Source organism: Trifolium pratense, linkage group LG7 (assembly GCF_020283565.1).
Source record: "Trifolium pratense cultivar HEN17-A07 linkage group LG7, ARS_RC_1.1, whole genome shotgun sequence".
In the NCBI taxonomy this organism is placed as follows: Eukaryota; Viridiplantae; Streptophyta; class Magnoliopsida; order Fabales; family Fabaceae; genus Trifolium; species Trifolium pratense.
The window spans coordinates 24707683-24719705 of record NC_060065.1 but is presented as its reverse complement, the minus strand read 5'-3'; the positions used below and the strand labels follow the sequence as shown (position 1 = coordinate 24719705).

The 12023-nt window shown below is 23.9% G+C and overlaps 2 protein-coding genes across 2 annotated transcripts; both read right to left on the bottom strand.

Moving 5' to 3' along the window:
- Positions 1–995: 995 nt before the first annotated feature.
- LOC123896110 lies at positions 996–1858 on the bottom strand. The gene is made up of 4 exons (XM_045946543.1): positions 1634–1858; positions 1468–1552; positions 1242–1374; positions 996–1154 (listed from the first exon to the last, which is right to left on the bottom strand). Exons 1-4 carry the CDS (start codon positions 1647–1649, stop codon positions 996–998), a joined length of 393 nt encoding a protein of 130 aa, XP_045802499.1. The 5' UTR covers positions 1650–1858.
- Positions 1859–7505: 5647 nt separating this feature from the next.
- Positions 7506–8368, bottom strand: LOC123896109. Its single transcript, XM_045946542.1, has 4 exons — positions 8144–8368; positions 7978–8062; positions 7752–7884; positions 7506–7664 (listed from the first exon to the last, which is right to left on the bottom strand). Exons 1-4 carry the CDS (start codon positions 8157–8159, stop codon positions 7506–7508), a joined length of 393 nt encoding a protein of 130 aa, XP_045802498.1. The 5' UTR covers positions 8160–8368.
- Between the last annotated feature and the right edge of the window lie 3655 nt (positions 8369–12023).

Sequence of the window (12023 nt, the reverse complement as noted above, 5' to 3'; positions counted from 1 at the left end):
GATTCATTTTAAAAAAATATAAAATATTATTTTCACGTTTTTTCATTTTGTTTAAATCATTTCATCCACATAAATAAATAAATAAATAAATAAAAATTGGTTTTTAAAATTATTTGAAGTTAGTCAAAAAATAAAATATTTGAAGTTGAAATAATAATAAATGAAATATTTTTATTATTATTTTTAAATCGAATATTTTAATTAATTAGAATTATTTCATTATGAATTATTTCCTTTTTAAGTAGGCAATTTAATATAAGGCATATTTCATTCCTTTTTGAAATAAGGCATATTAGAATATTATTGTTTTAAAAAAAAGAATATAAGGCATATTCCATTTTATTATAAAAAATTGAATGTTTATGGAAAAAATTGGACAGCACGGGGGAATGTTTATGGAAAAAATTGGACAGCTATTATTTTTCAAAGTAATTATGGTCATTTTTCAAAGTAATTGGACAACTATTGAATTTGAATGTATATCAACATTAAATGTGAGGAATGAGGTTGAATGAGGAGAGGAGAGGAGAGAGAAAGACAAATAAGTCTGGCTTATTACATACTAGTATGATACCCGTGCCAAGCACGGGGGCAAACCTTTAAAAATTTACTTATTTTTGTTTACAACATAAATAAAAATTATGATGAATAGAGTAACAAAAAACGCATGATAAAAAATAATGGTCGATTTTTAGAAAATCAAATAACTCATATAATTTCTTTTCGTGATATCTAAACTAATGGTCAAATTTTAGGAAATCAAACTTACGATTTATTGACACCATTAACAAAAATATATCATCAAACGGTGAATCTCATTTAAAGTAATAACGGATTTGTGCTACATGAGCTCACACATCTCATATTAAAATTTTTGTATTTTATGAGCATAAAGTACTATTAAATTAAACTTAATATATGCTTTCATTAGATATATTAGAATGACCCATAAATAAACACATTTTCTTTTGATATAAATTTTAAAAAATAAATGTTTACCCTTGACTAACAATTAAAACACGTCTACTGCATGTTTGACAATAATACATATTATCATAAGGAATCACTTTGGTATTGCATACACAGGATAAATACCACCAATCGCAGTTAGGTTCCAAATGTTCTACTTTGCCCAATATAGCGTACACCGACCCCTGCAATATTTAATTGTGACAACTTAGGTACAACTTCATAAATCTAAAATGAAAATAGACAAACAAATCAATATCAGTAATGGTTACCATTGCACATAAACCAAGGGTTGATAGAGTATGTCTAATTGTTTTGTACACCCACTGATCCAATACATGTGCTTTTGTAGTTTCATTTATTGCATATATCGAATGAGGCTTAGAAATTGTTCTGTCCAGCATTCTATAGATATAAAAGACATATTTTATTAAGTGAACATAAAATGCATTCCAAACTACTCCGTGTATATACTGTAAATAGGAGAAAACTATAAACCTTTGCTTCAATTCTGCAGCGGCATCAATATTTGGATTGAATAACACCCTTGTATATTGTCCGAAATTCTGAACAGTAGGTATACCTGAATTATAATTTAGTTATGTTGAATTTTGTTTAAGCATCGAAGCCTTATTAAAATTACACGGTGAGGGTTATGTGATACCTTTCCAAAAATTCATCCTTCCAAAAAGCAATACAACACATGTACTGTCGGATGCATCAGACTTTAAAAAATTAATCAGCTTGTCCACATAATGGCCACGTAGAATACACTTAAATCGATAACTAAACAAAACATAAAGATTAATAAGTTACTCTCTCCATCCCAAAATATAAATAAAAATAAAAGAAAAAAACTTGATGTATTGGGTTAAAAATTTGGAGTACTTTACATTATTTATTTATTAAAAAAATAAATAAATAATTGACAAACGAAAGTCTTAGTTTTATAGACAAACGAAAGTTTATTTAATTTTATGCTAAGTATATATTATAGACAAACCTATCAAATAATCGGTATCATAGTTATCATTAAAAATCTTATGAGGTTCACTGATCATGTATATATTAGCAGGTATCAACTTGTCATCAAATTTTTTGATTTTAGTTCCAAATTGAAAATTAATTTTATAGGCATGATTGGTGGTTCTATATGATCCCACATTAGTGGCAACACTAAAGTTGCTTATGGAATACACATGGCCCTCAGTGAGTTCCTTTTCATATTTGTAAATTAATGTTCTTCGAACTGTTGCATGGATCTTTTCACCCTAGAATACACAAAAAAAAAAAAAATTAGATATGATTGCTTAAAAAATTTAAAAAATAAATTGAAAATCAAGATGTGAATAAACCTTCTTATCCATCAAAACCATTTCTAAAGAATATGGCAGCACATCTCTATTCATATCTTTAACAAACCACATGCGAACAATTCTAACCAATACATTCCATGTTTCTTTGGATGGAGAAATTTCAGAAATATAATTATATTTTGGAGGCATTTTCTTAAAAATTCAAGTAAATAAAAAACAATGAAAATAAACAAAGAGATATAACTATAACTAAAGAGAAGAGAATTGAGAAATGATGAGTTTTAGGGTTGAGATTAAGGTCCTATATATAGTGAAAAAAGGACATATGAGTAATTTGGTCAAATTAAATGTTTCCTTTTAAATTACCCTAATAAAAATTTAGGAATGTTTTATGCACATGATTTGAATCAAGACACAAACAATGACTTTATCCATACCATCCCCACATATTTGCGATCCAAAAAAAAAAGCATAAAAACTATAAGCAACAATCTTCCCCACATATTTCCTTTTTAATACTATTGTGCCACAATTTGACAGCTTTGATTGCTATGAAATAGGATCACCACATTAATATTACTTTTTATAAACATAATTACATATTTGCCGATCAATATCAATTTGTATTGAATGTAAATAATCAATTCCCTTTTTATATATTATTATTATTATATATTTGATTATTTGAATTTTTTGTGTAAAAAAAAATTATATAAATAATTAATAACAATTTCCGAAAAAAAAACTATATATTATGTCTATCAATATAATACAGATGTTGTGACAAATTTCCGGAAAAAAAAATTAAATTAAATTAAATGGACAAATATATGAATGTCAATATATAGAATAATCAATTGCCGAAAAAAAAAATTATGCCTATCAATATCAATTTGTATTGAATGTAAATAATCAATTCCTTTTTATATATTATTATATTATTATATATTTGATTATTTGAATTTTTTGTGTAAAAAAAAATTATATAAATAATTAATAACAATTTCCGGAAAAAAAAAACTACATATTATTAGTGAGCAATCTCATATATTCCTGTTTTATAGTATATCCTACAATTAGTGACAAATCTCGGTCATAATACAGATGCTGTGACAAATCTCGGAAAAAAAATTAGTTAACATATTTCCTTTTTAAAATATCTATATTCAATACAAATATTGTAGGATGATTGTGAGCAAAACATTTGAAATTGAGCAATAAATACAAATATGTGAGGATGAATGTGAGCAAAGCATTTGAAAATTTGCATTAAATGAGGCTTAGAAAATAAGCCTCAAATGTATAGTATTAAGATTAAGATTAAGATTAAGATTATAATAATTCAAAATTTAAGATGAGTCGAGTTAGTAACATGAATGAATTATTTCGAGTTTGTATATTGTACTAAAAAGTGTGGTTGTATAATTTTTGGTAGTATAGTTGTATATAGACATATATCATACTATTCTTTTGTGCTAATTCAAAACTCCAACAAATGATTTTGTGTCAACCTCAAGTTTTAAACGAAAAGTACAGATAATTCATTGTTGATTATAGACGTTGTAAAAATTAAATTATACACAAATGATTGCTACTAATTCATTGTTGATTTTTTATTTAGAATTTTTTTCTTATTGGTCTAGTAAATATCAAAAGAGATGATGGTGAGTATGCATTTAGTTTGTGATGATGTTAAAATTTCTATTTTCTATATAAAAGATTTTTTTACCGGTATTAATGAAATTTCTTTTATACAAAAAAAAATAATTTATTTAAGAAAATAACTTTGCACGGTATCTTAAGCGTGTGTAGTTGATGGTTTCCGGTAGTAAATATAAATCATATCTAAATTATAAAAAAATTGCACATAAATTATAAATGTTTCCGGTATTTCTTTAGTAATATTAATTAATATAGTACAAACTCACATAATGATGTTGGCTAGAGACTTTGAAGTGTGCCCATCTCAAAGGGCTCAGGTTTGATTCCTCTCGGAGAAAAAAAAAAAAACTCTAATTTTAAATTGACCCCCACAAGTGAACGGTAGAATTGATCCCCTTAAATAGTCGATCATTGGACGGGATACTACATTTTCAAAATAGGAAAAAAAATTAATATGGTACAATCATATTTTATTTTACCATAAAGGATTATATATATGTATATATATATATATACAACAACAACAAATAAATTCATTCATTTTATTTCCTTACTATAATAATTTTTGTTTAAAATAAAAACATATTTTAAAAAAAAGCACAAAAAATTAAACTTGTATTTTGTTAAAAAAATTCCTGCAACCAAAAATAATTAATTTATTCAAGTTTTCAAATTATTGGAAAACAAATTTGTGATAATAACAATTTGAATTATTTCTTTTTTAAGTATGCAAATTAAACGCAATGTTATGTTTGACTTTTTTTAGTGAAAGTCATACGTATGGAGCATTGAAACTTAAAATTCTTTTCTTTCTTTACCGGGTAACCGATTGCACAGGTTGACAGAAAATATTTTGTTTTTAACGTGTTGTGAACATTGTTGTCTTCTACTGCCTTTCCTCTGTGTTATATTTTGCTGCGGGATGGATCTATTCATTAAATTCAATATTCAATCTATTAAAGGAAGCCAATAATTTCGGATCAAAAAATGGAATTCAATAATTTCATGGAATCAATTTAATGTTATTTATGTATGAGAAAAATAAAAATTCATTCAATTATAAAAAAATTAACAAAGAAAACATTTAATATTATATATTTTTATAATTAAATTCGTTTATTTATTTAATTTTATTTAACATTACTTTGTTACATATATTGCACGAAAATTCATATAAAATATTTAAAATTTATTTATTTTTATAAATTAGTTTGAATTCATATAAAATATAATTTGTTTCAATTCAATATATTTTTTTTACTTTGTTACATCCTGTATGAGAATTCCTATAAAATATTTTAAATTTTATTTCGCTTATTTATTTCAATTCATTAAAAAAAAAAACAAATTCATTTTATAACATGAAAATTCATATAAAATATTTTATAGTTTATTATATATACACAACACATTTTCATGACAACATCGTTTTATAATTTTTCTTATGATATATATGTATAAGACTCTTAAAGAAAAATCATAATAAATAAAAAGATGAAAGTTAATTATACTAAAGCAATAACATAATCTTTCAAACCAAAGCAACACATTGCTTAAGCTGTAAAATAATATTTACGGTAGAAATATTACATCTTTTCTATATATAAAAAAAATACACAATACACCTTTAAAATTAATTTACATTCATACTTGTGAGAAAGATTAACAATCACTTAAAACTCATATATTATGATTAACAATCACTTAACCCTAGTTCACATATCACTTATATTCTTCTTTTGGGTTCCACATCTGCAAAAAGTGAAAAGAATGATGAATATATAGATTAAGAAGAATATCGATAATAGAAAAATTGAAAATAGAAAAATTGAAAATAATACAAAGAAAATAGCTAAAGAGAAAAGAGATGGAAAATGTGTGATTTGAATGTTCAACCAAAGACCATTTATATAGGGAAAAAACATGGGTATATAAGTAACTTTATCCATAATATGTAATTAAACCGATTAATAACAAATATATTGATTCCTTTTTTGGTGAATGTCATCTTATGATTTTTTGTAGAAAATTTAATATTTAACACACAAACATTAGAAAGAAGCAAAAAATCTCATGAAAATTAAATGCTTATAATGCAATACTAAAATTAACTTTGAAAAAATTATTATAATTTTTAAATAATTTCGTGATTATTACTTTTAATTATAAAAATAATTTAACAAATAATTTATTTATATAAAATATATAAACCGACTACAATTTTTAGAATATGTTTTTAATTTTTTTCTTTATTTTTTCAATATCAATCACTTGAAATTAAATGTTTCCTTTTAAATTACCCTAATAAAAATAAATCAACATATAATATTATATTTTAGGAATGTTCTATGCACATGATTTATACTACCTTTTATATATTGAATAAATCTGTGATACGAAATTTGAATTTGAATCAAGACACAAACAATGACTTTATTATAAGCAAAATTTGACAACAATGAAAATTTTAATTTAGGTAGTAAAATTATAACAACTTTCTAAGCAAGCCAAAAAAAGCCAAAAATCTCGAAATATTGAAGTCAATTTAATGCTATTAATGTACAAATTATTTTCAAATAATAATTTCGATTTAAAAATTATTTTCTTTTGAAATAATAATAAAATAATAATTTAAATATGAAAATTAGTATTTAAATTCGTTTTTTATTAGAAAAAAAAATCATGAAAAAAAAATTTGTGAATAAATTTTTTTCTTCCATAATCTTTCATAAATATGTACTTTATTTGAAATATAAATATATATTATTAATTTAAACTTGGTTATATTTTTATAATATTTAAACAAATTTGGTTAATTATTACTTAAATTTATTAAAAAAATAAATTGACTTTGAATATCGATTATTCACGAAATTTAATATATAATATTTTATAATATAATTTATTTATTTATGTGTTATATATTTGTGATTTATTTATTATATTTCATTTATATTATACTAATTATAATTATAATTGTATGTTTGGAATTTTATTATTTGAATTTGAAATATTTCCTTTTTAAAGTATGCTTTTAATATGGTTGTGTGAAGATGAATGTGAGCAAAGCATTTGAAAATGAACAATAAATGAGAGCTTAGAAAATAAGCCTCAAATGTATAGTACTAGTATGATAACCGTGCCAAGCACGGGGGCAAACCTTTAAAAATTTACTTATTTTTGTTTACAACATAAATAAAAATTATGATGAATAGAGTAACAAAAAACGCATGATAAAAAATAATGGTCGATTTTTAGAAAATCAAATAACTCATATAATTTCTTTTCGTGATATCTAAACTAATGGTCAAATTTTAGGAAATCAAACTTACGATTTATTGACACCATTAACAAAAATATATCATCAAACGGTGAATCTCATTTAAAGTAATAACGGATTTGTGCTACATGAGCTCACACATCTCATATTAAAATTTTTGTATTTTATGAGCATAAAGTACTATTAAATTAAACTTAATATATGCTTTCATTAGATATATTAGAATGACCCATAAATAAACACATTTTCTTTTGATATAAATTTTAAAAAATAAATGTTTACCCTTGACTAACAATTAAAACACGTCTACTGCATGTTTGACAATAATACATATTATCATAAGGAATCACTTTGGTATTGCATACACAGGATAAATACCACCAATCGCAGTTAGGTTCCAAATGTTCTACTTTGCCCAATATAGCGTACACCGACCCCTGCAATATTTAATTGTGACAACTTAGGTACAACTTCATAAATCTAAAATGAAAATAGACAAACAAATCAATATCAGTAATGGTTACCATTGCACATAAACCAAGGGTTGATAGAGTATGTCTAATTGTTTTGTACACCCACTGATCCAATACATGTGCTTTTGTAGTTTCATTTATTGCATATATCGAATGAGGCTTAGAAATTGTTCTGTCCAGCATTCTATAGATATAAAAGACATATTTTATTAAGTGAACATAAAATGCATTCCAAACTACTCCGTGTATATACTGTAAATAGGAGAAAACTATAAACCTTTGCTTCAATTCTGCAGCGGCATCAATATTTGGATTGAATAACACCCTTGTATATTGTCCGAAATTCTGAACAGTAGGTATACCTGAATTATAATTTAGTTATGTTGAATTTTGTTTAAGCATCGAAGCCTTATTAAAATTACACGGTGAGGGTTATGTGATACCTTTCCAAAAATTCATCCTTCCAAAAAGCAATACAACACATGTACTGTCGGATGCATCAGACTTTAAAAAATTAATCAGCTTGTCCACATAATGGCCACGTAGAATACACTTAAATCGATAACTAAACAAAACATAAAGATTAATAAGTTACTCTCTCCATCCCAAAATATAAATAAAAATAAAAGAAAAAAACTTGATGTATTGGGTTAAAAATTTGGAGTACTTTACATTATTTATTTATTAAAAAAATAAATAAATAATTGACAAACGAAAGTCTTAGTTTTATAGACAAACGAAAGTTTATTTAATTTTATGCTAAGTATATATTATAGACAAACCTATCAAATAATCGGTATCATAGTTATCATTAAAAATCTTATGAGGTTCACTGATCATGTATATATTAGCAGGTATCAACTTGTCATCAAATTTTTTGATTTTAGTTCCAAATTGAAAATTAATTTTATAGGCATGATTGGTGGTTCTATATGATCCCACATTAGTGGCAACACTAAAGTTGCTTATGGAATACACATGGCCCTCAGTGAGTTCCTTTTCATATTTGTAAATTAATGTTCTTCGAACTGTTGCATGGATCTTTTCACCCTAGAATACACACAAAAAAAAAAAAAAATAGATATGATTGCTTAAAAAATTTAAAAAATAAATTGAAAATCAAGATGTGAATAAACCTTCTTATCCATCAAAATCATTTCTAAAGAATATGGCAGCACATCTCTATTCATATCTTTAACAAACCACATGCGAACAATTCTAACCAATACATTCCATGTTTCTTTGGATGGAGAAATTTCAGAAATATAATTATATTTTGGAGGCATTTTCTTAAAAATTCAAGTAAATAAAAAACAATGAAAATAAACAAAGAGATATAACTATAACTAAAGAGAAGAGAATTGAGAAATGATGAGTTTTAGGGTTGAGATTAAGGTCCTATATATAGTGAAAAAAGGACATATGAGTAATTTGGTCAAATTAAATGTTTCCTTTTAAATTACCCTAATAAAAATTTAGGAATGTTTTATGCACATGATTTGAATCAAGACACAAACAATGACTTTATCCATACCATCCCCACATATTTGCGATTCAAAAAAAAAAAGCATAAAAACTATAAGCAACAATCTTCCCCACATATTTCCTTTTTAATACTATTGTGCCACAATTTGACAGCTTTGATTGCTATGAAATAGGATCACCACATTAATATTACTTTTTATAAACATAATTACATATTTGCCGATCAATATCAATTTGTATTGAATGTAAATAATCAATTCCCTTTTTATATATTATTATTATTATATATTTGATTATTTGAATTTTTTGTGTAAAAAAAAATTATATAAATAATTAATAACAATTTCCGAAAAAAAAACTATATATTATGTCTATCAATATAATACAGATGTTGTGACAAATTTCCGGAAAAAAAAAATTAAATTAAATTAAATGGACAAATATATGAATGTCAATATATAGAATAATCAATTGCCGAAAAAAAAAATTATGCCTATCAATATCAATTTGTATTGAATGTAAATAATCAATTCCTTTTTATATATTATTATATTATTATATATTTGATTATTTGAATTTTTTGTGTAAAAAAAAATTATATAAATAATTAATAACAATTTCCGGAAAAAAAAAACTACATATTATTAGTGAGCAATCTCATATATTCCTGTTTTATAGTATATCCTACAATTAGTGACAAATCTCGGTCATAATACAGATGCTGTGACAAATCTCGGAAAAAAAATTAGTTAACATATTTCCTTTTTAAAATATCTATATTCAATACAAATATTGTAGGATGATTGTGAGCAAAACATTTGAAATTGAGCAATAAATACAAATATGTGAGGATGAATGTGAGCAAAGCATTTGAAAATTTGCATTAAATGAGGCTTAGAAAATAAGCCTCAAATGTATAGTATTAAGATTAAGATTAAGATTATAATAATTCAAAATTTAAGATGAGTCGAGTTAGTAACATGAATGAATTATTTCGAGTTTGTATATTGTACTAAAAAGTGTGGTTGTATAATTTTTGGTAGTATAGTTGTATATAGACATATATCATACTATTCTTTTGTGCTAATTCAAAACTCCAACAAATGATTTTGTGTCAACCTCAAGTTTTAAACGAAAAGTACAGATAATTCATTGTTGATTATAGACGTTGTAAAAATTAAATTATACACAAATGATTGCTACTAATTCATTGTTGATTTTTTATTTAGAATTTTTTTCTTATTGGTCTAGTAAATATCAAAAGAGATGATGGTGAGTATGCATTTAGTTTGTGATGATGTTAAAATTTCTATTTTCTATATAAAAGATTTTTTTACCGGTATTAATGAAATTTCTTTTATACAAAAAAAATAATTTATTTAAGAAAATAACTTTGCACGGTATCTTAAGCGTGTGTAGTTGATGGTTTCCGGTAGTAAATATAAATCATATCTAAATTATAAAAAAATTGCACATAAATTATAAATGTTTCCGGTATTTCTTTAGTAATATTAATTAATATAGTACAAACTCACATAATGATGTTGGCTAGAGACTTTGAAGTATGCCCATCTCAAAGGGCTCAGGTTTGATTCCTCTCGGAGAAAAAAAAAAAACTCTAATTTTAAATTGACCCCCACAAGTGAACGGTAGAATTGATCCCCTTAAATAGTCGATCATTGGACGGGATACTACATTTTCAAAATAGGAAAAAAAATTAATATGGTACAATCATATTTTATTTTACCATAAAGGATTATATATATGTATATATATATATATATACAACAACAACAAATAAATTCATTCATTTTATTTCCTTACTATAATAATTTTTGTTTAAAATAAAAACATATTTTAAAAAAAAGCACAAAAAATTAAACTTGTATTTTGTTAAAAAAATTCCTGCAACCAAAAATAATTAATTTATTCAAGTTTTCAAATTATTGGAAAACAAATTTGTGATAATAACAATTTGAATTATTTCTTTTTTAAGTATGCAAATTAAACGCAATGTTATGTTTGACTTTTTTTAGTGAAAGTCATACGTATGGAGCATTGAAACTTAAAATTCTTTTCTTTCTTTACCGGGTAACCGATTGCACAGGTTGACAGAAAATATTTTGTTTTTAACGTGTTGTGAACATTGTTGTCTTCTACTGCCTTTCCTCTGTGTTATATTTTGCTGCGGGATGGATCTATTCATTAAATTCAATATTCAATCTATTAAAGGAAGCCAATAATTTCGGATCAAAAAATGGAATTCAATAATTTCATGGAATCAATTTAATGTTATTTATGTATGAGAAAAATAAAAATTCATTCAATTATAAAAAAATTAACAAAGAAAACATTTAATATTATATATTTTTATAATTAAATTCGTTTATTTATTTAATTTTATTTAACATTACTTTGTTACATATATTGCACGAAAATTCATATAAAATATTTAAAATTTATTTATTTTTATAAATTAGTTTGAATTCATATAAAATATAATTTGTTTCAATTCAATATATTTTTTTTACTTTGTTACATCCTGTATGAGAATTCCTATAAAATATTTTAAATTTTATTTCGCTTATTTATTTCAATTCATTAAAAAAAAAAACAAATTCATTTTATAACATGAAAATTCATATAAAATATTTTATAGTTTATTATATATACACAACACATTTTCATGACAACATCGTTTTATAATTTTTCTTATGATATATATGTATGAGACTCTTAAAGAAAAATCATAATAAATAAAAAGATGAAAGTTAATTATACTAAAGCAATAACATAATCTTTCAAACCAAAGCAACACATTGCTTAAGCTGTAAAATA